General features: G+C 48.5%; 1 protein-coding gene across 1 annotated transcript; it reads left to right on the plus strand.

Moving 5' to 3' along the window:
• Nucleotides 1-235: 235 nt before the first annotated feature.
• On the plus strand, nt 236-25918 carry ARF4 (ADP ribosylation factor 4). Its single transcript, XM_040406977.1, has 6 exons — nt 236-460; nt 11153-11233; nt 13293-13402; nt 16661-16732; nt 20233-20358; nt 24844-25918. Exons 1-6 carry the CDS (start codon nt 394-396, stop codon nt 24928-24930), a joined length of 543 nt encoding a protein of 180 aa, XP_040262911.1. The 5' UTR covers nt 236-393; the 3' UTR covers nt 24931-25918.
• Nucleotides 25919-27553: the final 1635 nt, after the last annotated feature.

Below are 27553 nucleotides of genomic sequence, written 5' to 3' on the forward strand. Positions count from 1 at the left end.
CAGATGACGCTACCAGAAATCACTGCAGGTGCCCGAGGAACGCATGCGCAGTGGGAGCTGCCGGGCTGGAACCTGTAACGTTGGAATCGGCTTGGTGGAACCGCACAAGCCCCGCCCCTTACATCCTGCAGGCGTGTCTCTCCGATTCACTCAGACGTCCCTTTGGTAACCGCGCCCTAGTCTAAGCCACGCCCACGTCAGACGCGTCCATGTCAGGTGGCCGCGCCCCTCCCTTCCCCCACTTCCGGTGCAGTTCGGGATGTGGCGTTCGTGACGTCATTTGGACCGCGTTGGAAGCGCTGCCGGGGCTGAGCGTGACGTGGCAGACAGACGAGTATCCGTCGGGCGACAGAGCAGAGCAGCACAGCGGCCGCCGAGCACCGACCTCCGACCATGGGCCTCACCATCTCCTCGCTCTTTTCCCGGCTCTTCGGCAAGAAACAGATGCGAATCTTGATGGGTGAGTGGGCCCGGCCTGTGACAGCCTCCTGCGGGCGCCGCTGTGGGGAGCGGGCATGGGCAGCCCTGGCTCAGAGGGGCACATAGGTAGAAGGGGGGGCTCCGGGTGGTCCTCAGGCCCATGACCAGTGCACAGCATCTATGAGGGTGAAGGTCTTGCCCCCTGGCATAGGCTGCTTGTTGATGTGCCCAGTGCTCAGCCCCTGGGTAGGACTCGGAGCTGCTGCACAATTGGTACAGTCCTTGGACATCTATTGTGACCTCAGCGGTGGAAGTGATGGGAGCGGGTCCCCCGGCAGGTCTGATGGGAGCGGGTCCCCCGGCAGGTCTAATGGCAGCGGGTCCCCCCGGCAGGTCTAATGGCAGCGGGTCCCCCCGGCAGGTCTGATGGCAGCGGGTCCCCCCGGCAGGTCTGATGGCAGCGGGTCCCCCCGGCAGGTCTGATGGGAGCGGGTCCCCCCGGCAGGTCTGATGGGAGCGGGTCCCCCGGCAGGTCTGATGGGAGCGGGTCCCCCCGGCAGGTCTGATGGGAGCGGGTCCCCCCGGCAGGTCTGATGGGAGCGGGTCCCCCCGGCAGGTCTGATGGGAGCGGGTCCCCCCGGCAGGTCTGATGGGAGCGGGTCCCCCCGGCAGGTCTGATGGGAGCGGGTCCCCCCGGCAGGTCTGATGGGAGCGGGTCCCCCCGGCAGGTCTGATGGGAGCGGGTCCCCCCGGCAGGTCTGATGGGAGCGGGTCCCCCCGGCAGGTCTGATGGGAGCGGGTCCCCCCGGCAGGTCTGATGGGAGCGGGTCCCCCCGGCAGGTCTGATGGGAGCGGGTCCCCCCGGCAGGTCTGATGGGAGCGGGTCCCCCCGGCAGGTCTGATGGGAGCGGGTCCCCCCGGCAGGTCTGATGGGAGCGGGTCCCCCCGGCAGGTCTGATGGGAGCGGGTCCCCCCGGCAGGTCTGATGGGAGCGGGTCCCCCCGGCAGGTCTGATGGGAGCGGGTCCCCCCGGCAGGTCTGATGGGAGCGGGTCCCCCCGGCAGGTCTGATGGGAGCGGGTCCCCCCGGCAGGTCTGATGGGAGCGGGTCCCCCCGGCAGGTCTGATGGGAGCGGGTCCCCCCGGCAGGTCTGATGGGAGCGGGTCCCCCCGGCAGGTCTGATGGGAGCGGGTCCCCCCGGCAGGTCTGATGGGAGCGCTCAGTCTTCTGGACCCCAATGAAAACCTGGCTGTTCTTTTCTAGTTGGGTGCGCTGACACCCTCCCCAGGGAAAATAGCCGGTCTCTAGGGTCTGCAGCACCCCTACACCCTCCCCGGGGATAATAGTGGTCTCTAGAGACTCCAGCACAACCCTAATCCTTTTCTGGTGATGATAGCCAGTCTCTAGGGACTGCTCACCCTCCCCGGGTATAATGGCTAGTTACTAGGGATCTCAGCACCGCCACATCATCTCTGGTGATAACGGCCGGTCACTAGGGACGGCAGCACCCACACGTCTCCCCTGGTGGTAATAGTGGTCTCTAGGGACTCCAGCACTCTTCCAAAATGCTTTCCTAGTGATATTAGCCAGTCTCTAGCACCTTTTGATTTTAGAACTGTGCAGAGTGTTATTCCGTCTAGAAATGTCTCTCTACATTTGGGGGAAGTGGCGTACGGTTACACCTTTTGAGAAGGCAATGGTGTTTCCTTACATGATGACACAGGCAACACTCATTAGACACGGTTGTCAATTTTTACATACATTCCTAGGAGGAATAACAGAGGGACTACACCACACACAGTCCTGAGATGCCCCAGGATTTATATATTATGGGGTAAACTAATACTTACTAAACCAGACTTGGCACATGACCATTCCTTACCCACCCAGCCAGGCACATGACCATTCCTTACCCACCCAGCCAGGCACATGACCATTCCTTACCCACCCAGCCAGGCACATGACCATTCCTTACCCACCCAGCCAGGCACATGACCATTCCTTACCCACCCAGCCAGGCACATGACCATTCCTTACCCACCCAGCCAGGCACATGACCATTCCTTACCCACCCAGCCAGGCACATGACCATTCCTTACCCACCCAGCCAGGCACATGACCATTCCTTACCCACCCAGCCAGGCACATGACCATTCCTTACCCACCCAGCCAGGCACATGATCATTCCTTACCCACCCAGCCAGGCACATGATCATTCCTTACCCACCCAGCCAGGCACATGATCATTCCTTACCCACCCAGCCAGGAACATGATCATTCCTTACCCACCCAGCCAGGCACACCGGATACCTGGGCGCAGTAAGTTCAGGCAATCACGGCGTTGTCGTCATTCCCACCTCTCATCAACTCAGTGATTCTCCATATTGGTCAATCCCCTTTTGTTGATTAGGGGAAGGGGGGTGGCTGGGTCCAGCAACAACCTGTGTTGAATCCGCCGCAGCGCCCCCACTGGTGCAGTGATGCATTACAGTTTGTATGAGCTGTCCATATAACGCATGGATCTGCTGGGTCCCACCTGCTCTTTGGAGATAAAAATGTATAGTTCAGGCCAGTATTTCCTTTCCACACATCTTCCTATAGTATAATATTTATATGGTGTTTTAGTCACTGTTCAGAGAGTTTTGACCTTTTTCCATAGATTTTTAATGGTAGCAGAACTGATGATGGAATAACGTATTGAACAGAACTTTAATAGGACGGTAAATGGAAGCTGTAGAGCTGGAATCTACCCTGGCAGGTGGCTGGCTGCATTGTGCTGTATGATTGGGTTATACAGGTAGAAGGGATTCATTGGGAGGCGGCTCCAGGATCCTGTAATCCCAGTTGTCACTCGCCCTGACAGAGCCACATCACTTCCAGCAGATCCCCGGCCCATCTGAGGCCCTTTTAGTCAGGAATGTGACACATCGGACTCATGCTGTGGTTGAGCCGCGCGCAGCGGCCTGTCATCTTGTGCAGAGCCCGCAGCGCCGCTTCCTGGTTGTGTCTCCGTTCAGGCAGCAGCATTATGCAATCGCCTTTTCTTCCTGTTACAGGACTCCTCGGCGATGTGGAGGGAGACTTCTCGGCACGCTTGACTTCTTGTCTTGCGGCCCTAGTTAAGGAAAGGCGTGCGGGTCAGTCCAGTGTCACGAAGTGGCGAGTTTGTCACGTCAACGTTTGGTTTTCTTCGTACGTTGTGACAGCCGCTCTTGTGGTGACACGCACAACTCGTCGGGTGACATTTGCAGCAGTTCAGGCGAGTGGCGATAGAGCTAGACAAGTGAACTGGGGAGGGTAACCCTTTCCTGACCAGAGGATTTTGCGTTTTTTTTATATATATATTTACATAGCCATATGTGGGCTTGTTTTTTGTGGGTGAGACAAGTTGTGCTTTCTAACGGCACCATTTAATATGGCATACAATGTAGTGGGAAGCTGGAAGAACAAGTTCCAAACGGATAGGATTTTGAGGGGGGGAGGGGGTTGTCATTCTGCCACAGTTTTTACAGCGTTTTCTATGCAGTAAAACTCACCTGTCCCCTTCGTTCTGTGGGTCAGTACAATGACAGCGATGGCACATTTTATAAAGCCTCATGCAGACGTCAGTGTTTCACGGAGGTGTGCGCTACGTGTTCTCTACGGACAGCACATGTCCCTATTCATTTTAATGTGTGTATTCACACATCAGTGTTTCTGCACGGTCCGTGTTTCAGGTTTTTTACCACGGATGCATGCTCTATTTTGTCCGTGTTCACGGATCCATCACGCCCATTATAGTCCATCACCCCCATAACTCTTTTTTATATTTGTCAACATAGCTATGGGATGGCTCACTTTTGTGGAACGATCTATAGTTTATTATGACTTATTGGATATTTTTTGGGTGGAGTGAAGATGAATTGCCCCCCCCCCCCCCATTACCTTACTACAGGATAAATGCGTTAATATTTTAAAGGGAACCCGTCACCTGGATTTTAGGTTTAGAGCTGAGAACATGGGCTGCTAGATCACCGCTAGCACGTCCGCAATATCCGTTCCCCATAGCTCTGTGTGCTTTTATTGTGTCAAAAAAACTTTTATATATATATGTAAATGAGGCTACTAACGTTTCCGGAGCCCAGCTGCCCCCACTGTGAAGGAGCCCAGCACCGCCCCGCATCCTCCGAATCTCCTCCTTGCTCCCCGGCATCACAAAGCTAGAGCGCCGTATTCTCGTGATGCGCGAGCTAGCTCATCAAACAGCTCATCAGCAGCGGTGATCCCCGCCGATCTGATAATAATGACCCATCCTCGGGGTAAGCCATCAATATCAACATGGCTTTTACATCCCGGTCTACAATGGCTTTTCATCAATTTTCTGTGCATAAAAACTTTTCTAAGTAGAGTCAGAAGTCGCCATATTTCTCACTTTGTGTTGCACGTTTTACCTCTTAGTCTGGCCTCGCTTATCGGGAGCCCCCTGAGCCTGTCACTCCTGGACCACCTCTGACCTCCACTAACAGGGATGTCCTCTTGGTGCATGCATTATTTCCTTTCACTATAATGTTCTATGGACTGAACTCAAGGCAGTTACTTCACGTAACATGACAGTTGTGCCCAGCCGGCCAGTCTGCCCATTACTGCGGAGAGACTTGGCACTGAACCTCCCTCCCGATTGATCGCTGGAAGTTGAGGAATGTGACGGGCAGTGGTATGGCGGTGCCGGCTCTGCCGTGTGCATGTTCCTGCCGCCTCTCATCGTGTGCTAGGTGAGGTGGTACCAGGAGGCACTGCTGCAGGTGACGCCGTCCTGTTGTAGATAAATCTGGTGTACAATAGGGGTTCTGACACCAAAATGTGTCGTCTGTTTGACCTTTGCAGCCTTTTTATACTTTTTATATGGATTGGAACATTATCATTCGTGACTTTGGAAGTTCTCCAACTCTGGACTGTGTTCTTCAGCGTTGCAAGCAAGTCCGGTGTACGTCCATTGGTTAGGCCAGGGATGCTCAACCTGCGGCCCTCCAGCTGTTGTGAAACTACAACTCCCACAATGCCCTGCTGTAGGCTGACCGGACATGCTGGGAGTTGTAGTTTTGCCACATCTGGAGGGCTGCAGGTTGGGCATGCCTTGGTTAGGCTGTACCCCATAGGCGGCAAGCGTTCTGGTATTCTTTTCCAGCAGAGTAATAGAATACTGGAATTGAAAGATCTGGCATAGCCAGGGCCCCCCAAATCCCCTTCACTATATTGGGGTCCATCTGGTTTCTGGTATTCTGCCAGACAAAAACCGCTACCCGTTACGCCAATTCCTATATTCTGTTCCTATGTCGGAACAGATAACCTGCCGCGTATGTGGATGTAGCCTTAGGTTAGTTGTGATTGAGAAGCGACTGGTTTACTTTACCTGTAACGTGCCGATGCCGTAAGCTCCTATTCCCTTGATGAGTCTGTGTCTACATGGACACAAGCTTTTTTGAAGATGGCAGGATAGATCTTTAGTAGATGAAAGTCCAGCTGGCCCTACACCTGGGATGCATTTACATGCTTACTTTTCACGTGTAACTTGTATGTAGAAGAAAGAAGATCTTGTACAGGAGGCCGGTGGGTTGAGAACATCTTGGTGACCACAGGAGGATGAAGGTTTGCGGTTGTCACCCAGAACCTTGGATAGTTGCTATGTTATGATACTGCTGATGTGTTGGCATACATCTTCAGTCCCTCTTTAGGTCAGTGAGCGATCAGACATGACCAGTCGGACCTGCCCATAATGTGCCCAGTGTTATGGGTGGTGGCGCTTTGTCTTTTAGCTGCGCACACGTCCTCCTGGGCAGTGGTCATGGTACAATGGATTGTTCCGTGAGATGGAAAAAGAAACCTTAGACGATTGACATTTACTTTGTCATTATCGTTGATTTGTCATGTATTCACTCAACCAGCGAAGGGCATCTGATCTGTCCTGAGCGACGCACAATGGTCATCATTGCAGATCATCCAGTGTTTCGACCCCTCAATAAGCAAAAAAAAAAGACCTCTTTAATTAAACGCTCCTTTATATACTCCAAATACAATGATTCAAGTCTTCTGGAATGCAAGAAGGTGAAAGCATTGTGAAGTAATCTGCATGTACAGGGTTTAAGAAGCCTGAAGACCACGCTAGAGGAGATAATGTTTGGCCGATGGCAGACATGAATTCCCAGGTGAAATCTTTAAGTGGCGTCCCCGAAGATAAGTTGATCACAAGTTGTCTTATTGCTAGATCCCAGCGATCAACTGAGGAAGAAGTTGTCCAGTGTTAATATTGCCCACAGTGCCTCCACAGGGAGAAGGAAGCATTGCATGGTGGACATTCAGATTGGTGGGCTGCCTGTGTAAGGCACCACAGGGACTTTGTAACTACATTAATAGATGAGGGTCCTGAACGAGACTGTATTTGCTCCAAATTTCCTAAATGTGTATTTGGAAGTTTGTGAAAATGGAAAACCCCCTCTAATTTTTCATAGGCACCAAAAGTGTTCTTGCAGCCAATTCTCTGTGGACTCTGTAAATGCAGAGCTCCAGATCTCCTCCGGCATTAACATCAGTACAGAACTGTGCCGGGAGCTTATTGGCACAGGTCTCCATGGCTAAGCGGCTGCATGCAAGCCTTACATCACCAAGGGCAGTGACAGGGGTCGGATGGAGAGGTGCAAAGCCACTGGACTCGTGAAGTATTGTGTCCTTACCTGGCCAGGAATCTGGGTTTGGTGAATGCCAGGAGAACGTTACCTACCTGACTGCATTGTGCCAACTGTAAAGGTTGGTGAAGGACAGATAATGCTGTGGGGTTGTATTTTGGGGGGTCGGTTTAGGCCCCTTGATTCCATTGATGGGAAATCTTAATTCTTCGTCATACCAAGACATTTTGGACAATTCCTTCCAACTTTGTGGGAACTGATTTTAGGAAAGGCCCTTTTCTGTTCCAGCATGACTGAGCCCAAGTGCACAAAGCTCGGTTGGGGGAGTTTGGTGTGGTAGAACCTGAATGCACCAAGCCCTGACCTCAACCCCATCCAGAAGAAGAACTAGAATAGAGATGTTGATTCAGTCTGTCTGACCTCACAAATGCTCTTCTGGATGGATGGGCAAAAATTCAGACGCCCTCCAAAATCTTGTAGAAAGCCTTCCCAGAAGACCAAAGGGGGACCAACCTCGTATTAAAGGGGTTCTGCACTTTCATTTAACTGATGATCTATCCTCTGGATAAATCATCAGCTTCTGATCGGCGGGGGTCCGACACCCAGGACCCCCGCCGATCAGCTGTTTGAGAAGGCAGCGGCGCTCCAGCAGCACCGCAGCCTTCTCACTGTTTACCGCCGGCCCACTGACGTCACGACTAGTATCAACTAGCGTGGGCGGGGCTAAGCTCTGTTCACTTGAATGGAGCTTAGCCGCGCCCCGACCAGTTGATACTAGTCGTGACGTCAGTGGGCCGGCGGTAAACAGTGAGAAGGCTGCGGTGCTGCTGGAGCGCCGCTGCCTTCTCAAACAGCTGATCGGCGGGGGTCCCGGGTGTCGGACACCCGCCGATCAGAAGCTGATGATCTATCCAGAGGATTAATCATCAGTTAAATGAAAGTGCAGAACCCCTTCAATGACTGTGGCTTTAGAATGGGATGTTTTAAAAATGTAAAACCTGCAGTGCCTCCCACTGACCCTCATCCTGTCCTGGTATCGGATCTCTCTGAAAGACTTACATATTTTATTGTAATAAGTTGCATTTTAATTCCTGATAAGATAAGGAAGGGAAGGGCTAGGTGTGCCGGGAAACCAGATTCCTGAAGCCTAAAGATCTACTGCCGGGGCCTTACTTTTGGATGTATTGGGCTACTTTCACACCTGCGTTTAGGTGCGGATCCGTCTGGTACCTGCACAGACGGATCCGCACCTATAATGCAAACGCTTGTGTCCGTTCAGAGCGGATCCGTTTGCATTACCATGAATAAAAAATAAAACATTTTTTTTTTTTTTTTTTGTTTATGATAATGCAAACGGATTCGTTTTGACTTACATTGAAAGTCAATGGGAGGCGGATCTGTTTTCAATTGCACTATATTGTGTCAGTAAAAACGTATCCGTCCCCATTGACTTACATTGTAAGTCAGGACGGATCCGTTTGGCTCAGTTTCGTCAGACGCAGCGTTTTGGTGTCCGCCTCCAGAGCGGAATGGAGGCTGAACTGAGGCAAACTGATGCATTCTGAGCGGATCCTTATCCATTCAGAATGCATTGGGGCTGAACTGATCCGTTTTGGACCGCTTGAGAGCCTTGAAACGGATCTCACAGGCGGACCCAGAAACGGCAGTGTGAAAGTAGCCTTCGTTTGAGATGGGTAACTGCAAATCTCTTCAGCCATTTAAGTCCTAAGATCATTCCATTGACCCACCCAAGGTGGTGGTCTCAAAAAATATCTTTACTGTATATATGGCATTTAGAGAGGCAGATCATTTGCTTCGAGACTCGTGTCATGGAAAGAGAGGATCACCATGTAATAGTCAGGCGGCCCCCATTGGTTGCCGTCCTCATTTGTTGTACACATCTGCCGTGTGGGATTTCGGCGTGCCCTGATGCCTTGTTCTGACGGCAGATAAACCTGGCAAAGGTGTCTGGCAGCTGCTCCTTCTCTCCTCCCCATTGGGAACGCAGACCGAGCCAAGCATTCATATGTATGGGAAAGGGTGATCAGGAGGAATAGCTAAATGCAATTTAAAGGGTCATAGAGATGATCGGTGCAGGTCTGAGTGCTGAGACCCCCACGATCCCTAGAACTAGACTAGAGAAGCCCTAGCATATGGCGGTCTGCCTCCTTGCTGCAGAGGACAGAATGGAGATGGGCCCATATACTTCTAAGGCGTAAGAGCGCGATATGTGAGGGCTTGTCTTGTTCTGGTAATCGTGGTGGTCTCGGCACTTAGACCCTCACATATTAAGCCTTTTGATACTTTTGTCTGGCACATGTGTGTTTTTTTTTTTTGTTTTTTTTTGTGTAGCCCTTTTTAATGGAGTTGTTTGACTTGTATGAACCTCCTCGGTGCCCCTGTATGATAAAATAGCTTTTAGTTGGTAGTTGAGGAATGTGACGGGCAGTGGTATGGCGGTGCCGGCTCTGCCGTGTGCATGTTCCTGCCGTCTCTCATCGTGAGGCTAGGTGAGGTGGTACCAGGAGGCACTGCTGCAGGTGACGCCGTCCTGTTGTAGATAAATCTGGTGTACAATAGGGGTTCTAACCCCGAAATGTGTCGTCTGTTTGACCTTTGCAGCCTTTTTATACTTTTTATATGGATTGGAACATTATCATTCGTGACTTTGGAAGTTCTCCAACTCTGGACTGTGTTCTTCAGCATTGCAAGCAAGTCCGGTGTACGTCCATTGGTTAGGCCAGGGATGCTCAACCTGCGGCCCTCCAGCTGTTGTGAAACTACAACTCCCAGAATGCCCTGCTGTAGGCTGACCGGACATGTTGGGAGTTGTAGTTTTGCCACATCTGGAGGCCTGCAGGTTGGGCATGCCTTGGTTAGGCTGTACCCCATAGGCGGCAAGCGTTTTGGTATTCTTTTCCAGCAGAGTAATGGAATACTGGAATTGAAAGATCTGGCATAGCCAGGGCCCCCCAAATCCCATTCACTATATTGGGGCCCATCTGGTTTCTGGCATTCTGCCAGACAAAAACCGCTACCCGTTACGCCAATTCCCGTATTCTGTTCCTATGTCGGAACAGATAACCTGCCGCGTATGTGGATGTAGCCTTAGGTTAGTTGTGATTGAGAAGCGACTGATAATTTACTTTTTTTTACCTGTAACGTGCCGATGCCAGGGCCCCCCACAATACTCATCACTTCTAGTGCTCCCATCCTCAGCTTTGGATTGTATTTACAGGCTGCAGCTGTGACCTAGCTGTATGGCACGTACCTCTGCAGCCAGTCACTGGCCACAGTGGTATACAATGACAGACCTCTGAGGCCAGTGATTGGTTGCAGCAGAGTTAACGCTGCAGCCTGTAAACAACTTGGAGTTAAAGGGCTTGTGTCATCTCAAACTTTGGCGTATCACTAGGATATGTCATAAGTCAGGTGCAGGTCCCACCACTGAGCCCTACACCTATCTCTAGAATGGACGCCTTCGAAATTGAAGAAGAGCACCCTGCGCATTTCTGAAAATAGCTGAGCCAGCATTCACTTCGGGGGTCCCGTTCCGGAGATGGGCACGAGCCCCGGCTCTGGCAAAAATCCTAGCAATAGGTCGCCAATATAAGTATTCTTTTTATTATTTGAACTCATTTATGGGCAGGTGTTTTTGTTTCATTTTGGTTTCTTCATAAATGGGTGGCATTCATGGACCTTTGCCTGCTGTCTGGCCGGGTTTAGATCCAGGGGTTCAATTCCTTTGGAGATATAGGTGTCCCGGAGGAGAACGTTTTATTGAAATGGAGAAGGAAGTGTTCAAGAAAATGTACTCTCTGCCATTAACTTGCATTGGATTTAGATCTCTGTAAACTGTTACAAAATGGCCGCCGTAAATGTTCCTAGACACGAGGGGCATTACCCGTTACCATAAACTGAACTCGTCCGGCCTGTTCCGTGTACTGCACTCACTCCATTATTTAGTGTTGGCGTCTGTCCATTGTCACTCTGCCATCAGATGCATTGTATTCTGTCATAGTAGTGGTAGGTTAACAGTCATGCGTTAATGGATATGTGTCCTTTCCTTTCAGTCGGTCTTGATGCTGCCGGTAAAACAACAATCCTGTACAAGCTGAAGTTGGGAGAGATTGTCACAACCATCCCCACCATTGGTGAGTACATGTCAAATGTCAGAGCTGAAATCTAATGGTGTCCTTTGCTGGCTCAGTGTGTTAAAGGGGTACTCCAGTTTCATAAAATGAATAACATGACCTTGGGACAGGTCATAAATATCAGACAGGCGGAGGTCTGATCCCCAGCACCCTCGCTGATCAGCTGTTTGATGGGGTGCATCCTCTTCCGTGGTCACCTGAATGCTTCCACCTTGTAGCAGGGGTGCGGTGTGATCAAGTGAATAGGAGAAGCTGTAATTACTCTGCACCGTCCTTACATAGACTGTGCAGGCGAGAGGATGCAGCACGAGTTCAAGGGCCCCTTCAAATAGCTGATCAGCGAGAGTGCTGGGAGTCAGACTCCTGATTTCATATTGATGACTTGTCCTGAGAAATAATAAAGAAATGGCACCAAAAAATAAGAATAATAAATGTGCAGCTGATCTACGAAGCCCTCAGGTGTTTGGACTGAAATGGTGCTTCTTAGGGCACTTTTACATCAGCGTCTTTGTATTCTGGTTTTCAGAGGGTCTCAAAACCGGGCCAATGTATTCTGATTGGGGTATGCACTCCGTTCTGGCGGGCAGCCCGTTTTTATGCCAAGCTGCAGTTGTGTCCGATCATTAAAACTGAACAAACTGGATCCGTCACTAAAAATAGTGTAAGGCCGAATGCACACGACCGTGGAACACGGCCGTGAGCGGTCCGTGGTATCCCGGCCTGGCACCCTGCTGAGAGCAGGAGCGCACAGCATCATTGGTTGCTATGACGCCGTGCGCTTCATGCCGCCGCTTCACTACAGTAATACACTCGTATGATCTAGTAGAGTGTATTACTGTAGTGCAGGGGCGGCATAGCAACCAATGACGCCATGCGCTCCTGCTCTCAGTAGGATGCCAGGCCGGGATACCACGGACCGCTCACGGCTGTGTTCCACAGTCATGTGCATTCGGCCTAAGTCAGTGGTGCCTGATCCGGTTTATTCTGATCCTAAAAAACAAACATGCCCGTTATCCATTGACTTACATTGTTTTTACTGATCCGGTTTGTTCCATTTCGACTTAACACAACCGCATCCTAGCGGAACGGATGCATCCTGATGTGTTGAATCAAACGGAACAATTGGTTTTGACATCATCTGCTGGATCTCAAAACCAGAAACGAAAACACCACGTGTATTCTGCAACGTGTGCAGGAGGTCTAACATTGGTCAGATAGGACATCCCTATGATGCTGGGGAGGGAATGGTGGCTCAGTGGTTAGCACTGGTACCTTTCAGCACTGGGCTCCTGGATTTGCTTCCAGTCAAGAACATTATCTGCATGGAATTTGCACGTTCTTCCCTTCTTTACGTGGGTTACCTCTGGATACTTTGATTTCCTCCCACATGACAAAAACATACTGATTGATTCTGAATTTAGATTGTGAGCCCAGTGGGCGACAGGGACTGATTTGAGTGAAGGCATTGGGGGTAATTTACTATAGCTCTACACCACTTTTCTGGCTTAGAAAAGTTGCCTATTTTGTCACTAGTGCCGTTTTGTGACAAAGTCCAACTTTTTAGCTTTTTCTGACACCCTGGACATTTTTTCAAAAAGTGAGCTGGGTTGGAGGAGGTGGTCAGCAGGTGGTGTCACCGTGGCATGACTTATTTAACGTGCACCAGAAAATTAATGATGAGCAAATCGATTCATTCGTCAGAGTTCTTGAGCAGCAAAAGTGGCTGTCCCTGCTGGAGAAGTAACTCCACCTGCCGCTTGATTGACAGACATGTCGCCCTGACATAGTGCCCGGCCCTGGTGCTGTTGCTCCAAATAGCAGCAGCTGAGCCTCTGCACTCGCGCCGCAGCTTGGGGTAGGTGCGACATGTTCGGTCCTGTCTATCTTCAGCAGTGGGACGGCCCCTCGCTTCTCCAGAAGTCTAAAGGAATCGATTTGCTCATCTCGGCCCCCATTCAGTGTACAGCGCCGAGCAATATGTAGGCGCTATATAACTTTTACTGGCTTGGGTTTTTAGGCTTGTGTCAAATATATAATTGGGTCTTAATTTGTTTTACAGGTTTTAATGTGGAAACCGTAGAATACAAAAACATCTGTTTCACCGTCTGGGATGTTGGCGGTCAGGACAAAATCCGACCCCTTTGGAGGCATTATTTCCAGAATACACAGGTAAAGGCGTTAGTGTTTGTTCTTAAAGGGGTTGTCCAGGTTACTTAAAGAACTTGGACAAGGCAGCAGTTATATTTTAACGGTCTGTTTGGCTGTGGCGATAACGTCTACGTACCCTGAATGTGCAGTCATGTTCCAGTCCAGTGAGTGGCTGCAGATGTGTCAAGGGTATACAGGTGCACCATGGCTGCAGTGACAGGTAGGATTGAAGCAACAGCACTAGAAGCATCAAGGGATAAAGTAGTTTGTTATTTTATGATATAAATGATGCCTTGTCTGAGTTTTTGAAATAACTCGAGACAGCCCCTTTAAGGGTGTAGCTACCCATTGCGTATTTTAAGTAGATTTCCTCAAAATTGCTGAGTGTTGCAGAAAAGACTTGACTACGATGTGTGACTACACATTAAGCTGGCCTAATACGTTATAGTTCACCAGCCATCCGGCACATTTACTGTCGGGAAGCTGGCCGTTAAAGGGGTATCCACAAGATAGGGGATAACTATTAGATTGGTGGGAGTCTTACTGCTAGGACCCCCACCCATGGGCCCTGTAGCTTCGTCCCTGCTCCATTCATTTCTATGGGAGTTCCAGAGATAGCTGAGTACAGCGCTCAGGTTACACCTAGAGTTGAGTGAACCTGCATTTTGGCAGGTTCGGGGTTTAAGTGAATTACGTAATGGGTTCTGTTCTCACGGAATGCAGAACATAATTTAATGCTGACCATACACTTGTATTATGTGGTATGCCGACATTGAATCATGTGATGGATTCTGTGAGAACGGAATCCATTACGTAATTCACTTAAACTCCGAACTTGAACCTGCCAGAAGGCAGCTATGCTCAACTCTAGTTGCAACCAAAGAAACATGCAAAAAAATAATTTCCAATCTTGTATTCCTGTTATCACTCACAAATATATGTGGACGCCCAGAGACGTGAGTGAGCCACTTACTTTCTTGGTAAATGGCGTATGCCTCTGTGATCTCACCGTTGCTGCCAATCTTTAGGCTCGCCCAGTGAGAGGGGACTTTTTGGGAAGTGGCGTTGACCTACCATCCGTCTATGCGGCTCTGGGTACCTGAGTGCTGAGGTATATATAATACACTTCAGTGGTCAGGGATCATGTGCGCTGGCCAATCGCAGCTCACAGCCTGGGAGAAAAAAACCTCCCAGGCTGTGCTGTGCGCTGCGATTGGCCAGCGCTGCAGCCTAGGAGAAGGAGACGCCCACAGGACAAGGCAAGACACCGCCTACTATAACTTAAGGAGCAAAGGTACCGGAGCCTATAACGGGAGAACGGAGCGGCGCCCGGGGATAATAGTAAGTGCAGTGAGATCCTCGGGCGCCGCTCTACACTCACCTAAAGAATTATTAGGAACACCTGTTCTATTTCTCATTAATGCAATTATCTAGTCAACCAATCACATGGCAGTTGCTTCAATGCATTTAGGGGGGTGGTCCTGGTCAAGACAATCTCCTGAACTCCAAACTGAATGTCAGAATGGGAAAGAAAGGTGATTTAAGCAATTTTGAGCGTGGCATGGTTGTTGGTGCCAGACGGGCCGGTCTGAGTATTTCACAATCTGCTCAGTTACTGGGATTTTCACGCACAACCATTTCTAGGATTTACAAAGAATGGTGTGAAAAGGGAAAAACATCCAGTATGCGGCAGTCCTGTGGGCAAAAATGCCTTGTGGGTGCTAGAGGTCAGAGGAGAATGGGCCGACTGATTCAAGCTGATAGAAGAGCAACGTTGACTGAAATAATCGTTACAACCGAGGTATGCAGCAAAGCATTTGTGAAGCCACAACACGCACAACCTTGAGGCGGATGGGCTACAACAGCAGAAGACCCCACCGGGTACCACTCATCTCCACTACAAATAGGAAAAAGAGGCTACAATTTGCACAAGCTCACTGAAATTGGACTGTTGAAGACTGGAAAAATGTTGCCTGGTCTGATGAGTCTCGATTTCTGTTGAGACATTCAAATGGTAGAGTCCGAATTTGGCGTAAACAGAATGAGAACATGTATCCATCCTCTGATGGCTACTTCCAGCAGGATAATGCACCATGTCACAAAGCTCGAATCATTTCAAATTGGTTTCTTGAACATGACAATGAGTTCACTGTACTAAAATGGCCCCCACAGTCACCAGATCTCAACACAATAGAGCATCTTTGGGATGTGGTGGAACGGGAGCTTCGTGCCCTGGATGTGCATCCCTCAAATCTCCATCAACTGCAAGATGCTATCCTATCAATATGGGCCAACATTTCTAAAGAATGCTATCAGCACCTTGTTGAATCAATGCCACGTAGAATTAAGGCAGTTCTGAAGGCAAAAGGGGGTCCAACACCGTATTAGTATGGTGGTCCTAATAATTCTTTTGGTGAGTGTATATGGCAGCATACTCAGTTCACATACTTTATACAAGTGAAAGGTCCTCTTTAAGGAGCGGCAATACCTATACTTTCCATTGTGTTGTGTTCCGCTGTTACAGGGAACGCAACGCCCATGGTTAACCTCGCCTCTCACTGATAACTGATTAAGTAAATATGTTTTTTGCAGGACTAGAGACACTTGTATAAGTGAAGGGAATGGATAGTCAATAGTTCAAGACTGAAGCTATAAACCATTTGAAAAACTGCTGTCATTCAGCTAAGGCTATAAAAACTTCAGGTTTTAAAATAAATGCCCCTTCCTGGATCCTCCCACTGCCCTATCTTCAGCAGAAGATCAGCACACAAATGAGAAGGCAGCAGCTTCTGCCCAACTACCTCTCTGCTATAAGAGCTTAGAAGAACTTGGTGGAACAGCCATATGTTGCCCCTTTCTTTCCTTCAAAGGAATGTATAAAATACATTTGCATATTAAATACAGAGGAGTCGGAGCATTTATCTACTGACTCTACAGCCCTGGTTGGCACCACTGAGTTCGCTGCTGCTGCTAAGGATTGTCTGCAGCAGTCACATGTCCATATGTCGTTGCTGTGGACCAGGCTACAGAAACTAGCGGGACGTGTCAGAACAGGAGTCTCAGGGTATCGGTAGGGTGTATACTGCTTCTGTTATTTTATACCGTGCTAATTGGATATTCACACATGTTTGGTGGGTGGATAACCCCATTAATATATAGGTTAATACATGTGTAGCCTAGTAATTTATAATGTATCTAGGTTTAGTATGATCATTTCTTTCCATCTCGGTGTAACCCCTGTTGTGCCAGGATTCATCACATCTTCTGTCTTTCTTCTAGGGCCTCATTTTTGTTGTAGACAGTAATGACAGAGAGAGAATCCAGGAAGCCGCCGAGGAATTACAGAAAATGGTAAGTAAAATAAGAGCAGAAATTGGGGGAATAAAGATCTCTTCCATTATTTTATTATATATTGTTTTCGTTTTTTTGTTTCGTTATCAGACATTTATTTCCTTGGTTAACTTATTAGTGTACATATAACTCTGATGTAAGACCCAAAGCAGGTGGATGATGAGTGTCCTGCTTTATTGGTTTTATAAAACATGCAGGTAACTTGGTGACCCATGTTTTAGGCTAGGGATGCTTGCCTTGGGGTATGTTCAGATGTCATCTCTCTGGGCAATGCTGAAACAGCCTCCTTTTGTTTGCAGTGGGAGGTGATGCTACCGTTCATGTGGCCGAGGATTTTTATCTGCTGCGATTCCTGCCATGGGACGCGCTGGATTTTGACAGTCTGCCATGTGAACATACCCTTAGGCCTCTTTCACGCGAACGTTACGGATTAGGTCCGGAAGCCTTCAGTGAAACTCGCACCATTTTGCAAGCAAGTTCAGTCAGTTTTGTCTGCGATTGCGTTCAGTTTTTTCCGCGCGGGTGCAATGCGTTTTTTCACGTGCATGATTAAAAAGGTTTGCAATCTATCTCTTAGCAACCATCTGTGAAAAACGCATTGCATCCGCACTTGCTTGCGGCTGCAATGCGTTATTTACACAGCCCCATTCATTTCTATGGAGCCAGGGCTGCGTGAAACACAGAATATAGAACATGCTGCGATTTTTCACACAACACAGAAGTGATGCGTGAAAAACACCGCTCATGTACACAGACCCATTGAAATGAATGGGTCAGGATTCAGTGCGGGTGCTATGCGTTCACATCATGCATTGCACCCGCGCGGAAAACTTGCCCATGTGAAAGGGACCTTAGAGTGGGGTCATATGGCTTTTTGAGCCAAAACAGGAACAAGACTAGAAAGGAATGAGAAATGTAAAGAAGGATTTACACTTCTCCTTCCTGCTGGGTCCACTGCTGTCTGCACCAGAAACTGCTACAAAGGCAGAGTGTGATGTCGCCTTTAGGCAACCTGCACACGGGTGCAGGTTTTTAAAACCGAAAATGTGTCCGGATTTTGGTGCTGATTTTCATGCATGTATTCCGTAGGTCTCTCCCTTGCATTTAAAATTGTGAAATCCACACACACAGAATTGACATGCGGTGGATTTCCGCACAGAAAAAAAAAAGCAGTATACATGGGGGTGTCCAGTCTAATTCATTTTTCTGGTACTGTACTAGGCTTAGGTTTTTAGCACATTGATCCCTGCAAAGTATGTAGGTAGGCTTAGAGTATAAGGGAACGTTCACATCTACAGCAGCGATTTCAGCATGCTGGATCCAGCGGTGAACTGTAGAAAACAGCAATGCCGGATATCCACTGGCTATATTGGGATTCAGCGGTGATCCAGTCAGTTTCCAGCGTAAATGCCAGGCTAACGGAATAGCCTGCCGGGATAGTGAACACAACTGGGAACGTAGACTTAGTTGCCAGCGGATTAATGAAAGTTGCATGTGCTTATAATGGAGTTTAGCAAAGGGCAACTTTTGTTCAGCTGAAATTTGGGACATGCTGACTTCTCTACAACAGAAATGTTCGCTTTGTAGTTCGCATGGCAGCTCTATACGTGAGCGTCCCCAGTACAGGCTGTGTGTATGAGACCACTGGCCTGGAGCAGAATTACTTTTTCCGCTGTAAAGGTCAAGACATAAAAGGATAAAAGTGCATGTGGTATTAAAGGGAACCTATCAGTAGGATTGGGGCCACCACCAGCATGTCCTTACACAGCTGGGGTTTAGCGTTCCAAACCTGCCTGTATGAACACGCTATTGCTTCGTTACACATGTACTGCACATCAGGTGCATGCGAGGTGTACCACCCTTGGCTGGCTTCATTTACACAGGGTGCATGTACTCAGACTCCTCTAGTAAATTTCATGTTCTTTAATTTAACTTAAAGAGAACCTGTCACCATGATTTTGCGCACAGAGCTGGGGACATGGGCTGCTAGATAGATGGCCACTAGCACATCTGCAATACCCAGTCCCCACAGCTCTCTGCGCTTTTATTGTGTTAAAAAAAAACGTTTTGAGTGATATGCAAATGACCTGATATGAGTCCTGTGTCCGGAGATGAGTCAAGCGGAAAGGAGCCCAGCACCGCCCTGCGTCCTCCGAATCTCCTCCTTGCCGGCTGACGTCACAGAGCTGGAGCGCCGAAATCTCGCGATGCGCGAGCTAGCGCATGCGCAGTGTCAGCATCATGGTCATTCCCTGTGCTGGCATCAGCACAGGGAACGAACTACGCATGCGCTAGCTCGCGCATCGCGAGATTTCGGCGCTCCAGCTCTGTGACTTTAGCCGGCAAGGAGGAGATTCGGAGGACGCGGGGCGGTGCTGGGCTCCTTGACGCTTGACTCATCTCCGGCTACAGGACTCATATCAGGTAATTTGCATATCACTCAAAACGTTTTTTTTTAACACAATAAAAGCGCTGAGAGCTGTGGGACCTGGGTACTGCAGATGTGCTAGTGGCCATCTAGCAGCCCATGTCCCCAGCTCTATGCGCAAAATCCTGGTGACAGGTTCGCTTTAATTCCAGAACAGTCAGATTTGATATAAGCAGGTTTTGAAAACTAAAGCCCAGCTGCATAGAGATGCTAGTTTAGTGGTCCCCAAACCTACCGACAGGTTCCCTTGTCAGCTTCCCTAACATTTTTTTTTTGCGTCTTTTTCAGCAAAGACCTTGGGTATAGCTGCTGCCTCTAGGAAGCGGACACTAAGCCAAACGTGTTACTGTAATTCCTCCTAACGGCTATACCTCTCCTGCTGGCACTGAGCTCATCGGTTTTAGCTTGGTGTCCGTAGGAGGCAGACATCTGCTCTGCAGGTCTTGCTTTTTAGATGAACTTGGGCCCAGGGTGGATTATCTCCCGGTTAACTACCTGGCAGCACAGTGGGATGCCCCCAAACATCCCCAGTAGTCAGTACGGAAGAAAAGGTGGCATGGGGGACCACCAAATCCTCCACCCAGGTCTCTTCTACCTTGGGCATCCCCCATCAAAGGGAGCGACCTGGGAGGCTAAAGGACCCTGCTGGACTTCAGGGATTGGGAGTCAGGTGAGTATGGGGACAAAACAGTTATCCCAAGCACCACCCCATCACCACCACCAATTAATGCATATCCAGGAGGAATAACAGGGGAACGGCACAACTCTGCGTTCTAAGAGGAGCTGTTCCAGAGTTACTGTTCATGGAGATTGACTATTTAGTAAAACGGGTATCCCCCGTAGAGCTGACAGGTCGTCTGTAGGCGATATTGCTGTAGCATATGGTGTTGTCAGTGACTGGTACTAAATATTCCATAGACTGCGGCAAAGTGTGGGTGTGTTGTGAGAAGATTCTGCAGTTCTGGGCAGATATAATCATATCCTCTGTAAAGCGGCACATAAAGCACAGTCTTACAGCGTATCTACAGAACAGAAGCGGTTCACCTAACAGATGTCTTCATTATCTTTTCAGCTCCAAGAAGATGAACTGAGGGATGCTGTGTTGCTGGTGTTTGCCAACAAACAAGATTTGCCCAACGCTATGGCCATCAGCGAGATGACCGACAAGCTGACGCTTCAAACTCTCCGCAACAGGATTGTGAGTACATTTCCCATCATCCTCACCTAGAGGACATCCTTCATATAGATACTTCTAGGAAGCAGGGTTGCATCGGGTATCAAAGTCTCAATTTTTTTTCAATGCTTTGATACCTGGTTCAGTTTGGGATTGGCATTTTCTCCATACTAATCTGCACTATTGCACAGCTTAGCATCAGTTCCTGCCAGGGAACGTGGTGCGCACAAAGTGCAGCAAACGCAATGTTCTCATCAGCAGCTGCACAGAAAGGAGGGAGAGCATCATTTCCCACTGTGACGTGGCCGGCCACTGCCACCAGTGGGTAAAAAAGGGGTGTCGGAGCGGGGAGAAACACTCTCCGCAGTAAACACTCCTGGCGGTGCTGGATGCTCATAGGATAAAGGACCTGTGATGTCATTGCCTTGTGACCAGTAACATCCACTTGTTACTGATCATATAGCGATGACATCACAGGTTCTTTATCCTACAACATTCAGGAGGATCTTGCTGCAGTAGTTTCCTGCTGTTTTTACATGGAGCAGGTGTGACGGATTGTGCCTTTAGTAATGTGAGGCACATGGTCTTATTACTTTAGTACAGGCATCCTCAAACTGCGGCCCTCCAGCTGTTGCAAAACTACAACTTCCAGCATGCCCGAACAGCCTACAGCAGGACATTGTGGGAGTTGTAGTTTTACAACAGCTGGAGGGCCGTAGTTTGAGGATCCCTGCTTTAGTACTTCATGTGCCTCACATAAAGGCCCCATTCACGCGTCCGCAAAAGGGTCCGCACCCGTTCTGCAATTTTGCGGAACGGGTGCGGACCCATTCATTCTCTACTGGCCCAGACGTGAAGCTGAGAGCACACTATGTGCTCTCCGCTTTCGCATTTGCGGAGCGCGGCCCCGAACTTCTGGGTTTCGGCCCTGAACTTCCCGTCCGCAGCTCCGCAAAAGATAGAACATGTCCTATTCTTGTCCGCAGCTGCGGACAAGAATAAGTATTTCTATAGGGGGTGCCGGCCGGGTGTGTTGCGGGTCTGCAACACACCACGGACGTGTGAATGGACCCTAACAGTGACCTCATCATATACCTCATATAATGGGCAACATGAAGTTATGATGGTGGAGACCCAAAATTAATAACATGTGCCTTACATTAATTGTAAGTAGCCCCATCGTGTACATCTTCATGTAATGGACAACATGGAGTAAATGTTAGTGTTTGTTTTATTGGATCAGTTTTAGGGCTTGCTGGTAGCAGCCGCATCATCCGATCCTAAAGACGCTCCCTCCGCATTGTGATTGACAGGGCCAGGGAACGGAATCGTTCTCTGCTGGCCCTGCCTGTTTGCATTCAAAATCTGGCGCCTGCGCCACGGCCGTACCTGTCTTCAATCGGCGCAGGCGCACTGAGAGGCGGCCGCTCCATCCCCAATGCGCCTGCACCGATGACGTCACATCTACACCCGGCGCAGGCGCATTGAGGATGGAGCGGCCGCCTCTCAGTGCGCCTGCGCCGATTGAAGACAGGCACGGCCGCGGCGCAGACGCCAGATTTTGAATGCTAACAGGCAGGGCCAGCAGAGAAAGATCCCGTCCGCTGGCCCTGTCAATCACAATGCGGAGGGGGCGTCTTTAGGATCGGAGGATGCGGCTGCTACCAGCAAGTAGCCGCCCTACTTGCTGGTAGCAAGGTAATTTGCATATTTTAAAAGCATGTTTTAAACAATCTACAGGACCAAAATGATTGATTTGATTATGTATGCATAAATCGCAGTGTGGGGATTATAAGTAAGCAAAAAAAAAGTTTAGTGGGGTGACAGAAGCCCTTTAAACAAATATTCCCCCACTAACCACCCACCCCGCTAGCAAAGAAACGGCAAACAGGAGAGTGCACCTATATCCCACCAGGATGCATCCCAACACTAAAGTGTATACATAGATGTGCCTTAGGATGGACCACAACCCCCAAATCGCACCATCCAATTATAACTCATTCTACAAAATGTGCATTGAAGCTGGTGAGCTGAATTAACCCAGCAGGACAGAGTGGTCCCTAGTCTCTGGAATGATCACTCAGGCTGGGAAGAAGGGGATTCACTTATCCCATAGGGCTGTAAATATAGAGGGCTTTTCTCTTTAGATAGACTCCCTTCTAAAGACGTGGCAACTCGTTCACTCTGCAGATAAACTCAGTGATTGTAGGGGGAATCGGATGGATCCAGTGTCGTTCAATCAGTTTCCAGGCCTGAAATGGCAAATGTACCCTGAGTTATGTATGTCATGATCTCGGGTACATGATCCCAGGATACCCAAGACACAGATCCTAGTTTCAAATTGTACACGTACCTGGTAAGAGTCTTAAATAGTATTCAGAACCCCCTGCCAAAATACAGATGGGCGTGGGCAGTCCCATAACATATAAAGAATATAGATGCAAGGCCTGACCGACAACACGTGTAAGGCTACTTTCACACTGGCGTTTTGGCTTCCCGTTTGTGAGATCTGTTCAGGGCTCTCACACGCGGTCCAAAACGGATCAGTTTGGCCCTAATGCATTGTGAATGGAAAAGGATCCGCTCAGAATGCATCCGTTTGGCTCCGTTCCATTTCCATTCCGCTCTGGAGGCGGACACCAAAATGCTGCTTGCAGCGCTTTGGTGTCTGTCTGACGAAACTGACCCAAACGGATCCATCCTGACACACAATGTAAGTCAATGGGGACGGATCCGTTTTTGATGGCACAATAGAAAACAAATCCGTCCTCCGTTGACTTTCAGTGGTGTTCAAGACGGATCCGTCTTGGCTATTTTAAAGATAATACAAACTTATCCGTTCTGAACGGATGCAGACGGTTGTATTATCTGAACGGATCCGTCTGTGCAGATCCATGAAGGATCCACACCAAGCGCGAGTGTGAAAGTAGCCTAAGAAGAATCCGTTCTAACTCCAATACAATATAAGAATAAAAGTGTTTATACATGATGAATATGTAGCTGCTGTGACATATGGTGTGCCTTACAGACAGTTGCAGCGTTAGCGCCTCATTCCATTGGTCTACTTACCCAAATCCCTTTCCCATTTCCCCCTTAGACTCACTAAGCAGATGTCTATACACCAGAGATATTAAAGCTTTAATGGATCCTTGAGTCAGAATCTGCTCTATAACAGGGACCACAACACAATCTACGGGATCTGTTCTGAATTGTGCCGGAAATGGGTGTTGAAGCTGCAGAAATTGGTAAAAAGCAGTGCGAGGAAGGGCAAACTCATATTGAAGCTGTTCAAATGACTTAAATGCCCCTTTCTTCTGAATCTGACGTAAGAATAGCACCTCCTTTCTCTTCCCACGGGGAGAACCCTTCCAAAAGGAATATCTCTGGTAGACTAGGATCCCGCCACAGTGGAGCCAATTGTGTAAATCCTTTTACAGACAGTAGATCCTGGAGCCCACACCATACCCTGCGCGGTTACTTAGAACCATATGCCTCACATGAATAGTATCAGTTTGGACCTTCATGGGCTTCATATGAACAGTAAGTAACCCCATCATGTACCTGACATTAAGCTCATGTTACCCAGTATGTGAGGATGTACATGATGGGGTTGCTTACCATTAATATGAAGCACAGGCGGTCTAAACTGATAAAACCATGTGCCTCACATTACTAGTAGGCAACCCCAACATGTACCTCACATTAACCCCAAGTTGTCAATTATGTGAGGAGGTAGTTGATGGTGTTACTATTAACGTGAGGCACATGGTTTTATTAATTTAGACTTGTATGTGCCACCCGTTAAGGGCTCGTACACACGACCGTGCAGTTTTTTCAGTCTGCAAATTGCGGACGCTGCCTGTGTGCGTTCCGCATTGAACAGAAGGCCCTGACCATAATAGAAATGCCGTTTGTTGTCTGCAAAACGGACAAGAATAGGACATGTTCTGTTTTTTTTTCTTTTTGCGGGGCCACAGAACGGAGCAACAGATGCGCACAGCACACGGAGTGCTGTCATCTTTTGACGCGAATGGGTCCGCAACTGACCCGCCAAAAATGCGGCTCTGATGCGGACCCAAACAACATTCGTGTGCATGAGCCGTAATAGTAAGACCCCATCAATTACCTCCTCACTAAATGGGCAGTTGATGCTTATGGCAAAGAAAAGTGCACACACAAAAAATACCCACAAAAATACCCAGGCAGCACAGGGTTAGGCTAGTGATGATTTACTTTTCATTATTCTGTATGTGATTTTTTTTTTTTTTTTGTTATTGTATATTTTTAATCACTTAGTAAATATATTTATTCACTTAGCCTGCATAAGCCTATTCATTCTCAGATCTTTCACATTACAATGTGTGGGTGTTTATTTATCTTTTTGCTTGTTATAAAATTGGTGTCAAGTATTTCAATACTTGGTATCGAAAACAAAATTCTGGTGTCATGATATCTCTTCTATGAAGTTTTGATAACTTAGTAGCTGATTCTCTTTCTTTTGTCTTCTAGTGGTACGTGCAAGCAACATGCGCAACTCAGGGGACCGGTCTGTACGAAGGACTGGACTGGCTATCAAATGAGCTCTCCAAGCGTTAAGGCGGAGTGGCGTTCAGCAGAGGACACAATGAATAGAAGTGGTCTAGGCGCATAACATCCAAACTAGTTCTAAAATGGTATAAAGAAATGGAATGGGGGCAGCAAACACTCTAAAAGTTTCCAGATTCTTTTGTTGCCGGTTACTTTACAGAGTTTTCACGTTGCTTTCAGAGCAATGTGGTTAGACATAAAGCAGAAAATAATAAATTCTCCCTTATGTGAAAGTGTTTTCTGGTTTTACTTCTCCTTACCATGCCTGGAAATCATTGTGATGCTATAGATTTGACTGCCTCCCTCCCCCCACCCCCTTTCCAACGCAAATACAATGTCATTTCCAAGTCGGTCGCAGCTCTCCTTTGTAAAGTCAGGGCTGTTTTAATTATTGCACACTTGGCAGAATTCTTGCTTTACTGATGTTTTTTGAAGAAGTGTCCCCATCTTCTGCCCCCACGTGTCATTCCTTAGACTTTCTGCTGAATTAAAACGTAGCATTCCATGTCTATTTATTGTTCATCCATGCCAAAAGATTTAGTTTTTGGGTTTTTTCTTTTTTTTTAACTACTTGCCCGTTATCAGCAGACAACACGAAACACTATTCGAAACACCAATTTTCATTTCTTTTATTTAGCCACGTGTTAGCTGAGACTAACTTTGCTTTTGCAATGAGGGTTGGTGGGAAAGGCCTTTGCTGGAGAGCGAGTTTGCAATAACGGCTTTTGCTCAGAACTTGCAGCGGAGGAGCCCCGGCTTGTTTTATTTCAACAGATTTGTCTTCAATTTAGGGTATTTTTTTAATGTTGCTTTCAGCTTGACTGGTTTTGCCCATTGTATCATAGTTCTGCTGATTGTTTTATTGTTTATTGGTGAACATATCTTCATGATGCAAGATTATTCTTTTTTTTGTTTTTGAAATTCCTGAATCTAAACAATTGACGTTTTCTTCATACCCCACTAAGAATTATTCCTAATAAAATAACAAAAAAAGTTTTTTTCTTTGTATTGTTTCTGTTAAGAATGATTTAATTGTGGATGAGATGCCACTCAAAAACGGTTACTCGCTACTACATTTGGTGCTTTAAGGGGTTATCTAACTGATGGCCTATCTGGACCCCTGCCGATCAGTTGTCTTAGGCCTCTTTCACACTTGCGTTGTCCAGATCCGGCGTGCACTCCACTTGCCGGAATTACACTCCGGATCCGGAAAAACGCAAGTGTACTGAAAGCATTTGAAGACGGAACAGTCTTCCAAATGCTTTCAGTGTTACTATGGCACCCAGGACGCTATTAAAGTCCTGGTTGCCATAGTAGGAGCGGGGGAGCGGTATACTTAGTCAGTGCGGCTCCCGGGGCGCTCCAGAATGACGTCAGAGCGCCCCATGCGCATGGATGACGTGATCCATGCGCTTGGGGCGCCCTGACGTCACTCTGGAGCGCCCGGGAGCCGCACAGACGGTAAGTATACTGCTCCCCGCTCCCCACTACACTTTACCATGGCTGCCAGGACTTTAGCTTCCCGGCAGCCATGGTAACCACTCTGAAAAAGCTAAATGTCGGCTCCGGCAATGCGCCGAAACGACGTTTAGCTTAAGGCCGGATCCGGATCAATGCCTTTCAATAGGCATTAATTCTGGATCTGGCCTTGCGGCAAGTGTTCCGGATTTTTGGCCGGAGCAAAAAGCGCAGCATGCTGCTGTATTTTCTCCGGCCAAAAAACGTTACGTTCCGGAACTGAAGACATCCTGATGCATCCTGAACGGATTTCTCTCCATTCAGAATGCATTGGGATAATCCTGATCAGGATTCTTCCGGCATAGAGCCCCGACGACGGAACTCTATGCCGGAAGAAAAGAACGCAGGTGTGAAAGAGCCCTTAGGCTACTTTCACACTTGAGGGGGTTCCGGCAGGCAGTTCAGTCGCCGTAACTGCCTGCCGGATCCGTCAAAACGTATGCCAACTGATGGCATTTGTAAGACTGATCAGGGTCCTGATCCGTCTTATAAATGCATTGAAATGCTGGTTCCGTCTTGACGGTGTCATCCGTAAAAACAGATTTTTTTTTTTATTTTTTTTTTCGGTCTGAGCATGCGCAGACTGGAAGGACTGATCCTGCATTGCAGTATTTTAAATGCCAGATCTGGCATTCCGGCAAGTGTTCCGGATTTTAGGCTGGAGAGAAAATTGTAGCATGCTGCGGTATTATCTCCATCCTGAACAGTCAAAAAGACTGAACTGAAAACATCCTGATGCATCCTGAACGAATTGCTCTCCATTCAGAATGCATGGGGATAAAACTGATCAGTTATTTTCCGGTATAGAGCCCCTAGGACGGAACTCTATGCGGGAAAAGAAAAATGCTAGTGTTAAAGTACCCTTAGAAAGCCCCAGCACTCCTGTGAGCGCCGGGACCTTCTTGCTGCTTAACCTAGGCCAGTGGTCGGCAAGCCGCGGCTCGCGAGCCACATGCGGCTCTTTACACACTTTAATGCGGCTCTTCTGCAGGGCTCCAGATGCCATTTGCGACTGGACCCGCCGCCGCAGCTCTGCTCAATACAGCGGCGGGCACAGGAGATGATCGTTCTCAGCAGCGCAGGAGGAGTCTCTCCCTCCCCCCTGTGCTGCTGC

The sequence above is a fragment of the Bufo bufo genome, chromosome 9, assembly GCF_905171765.1.
Source record: "Bufo bufo chromosome 9, aBufBuf1.1, whole genome shotgun sequence".
NCBI classification, from domain to species: Eukaryota; Metazoa; Chordata; class Amphibia; order Anura; family Bufonidae; genus Bufo; species Bufo bufo.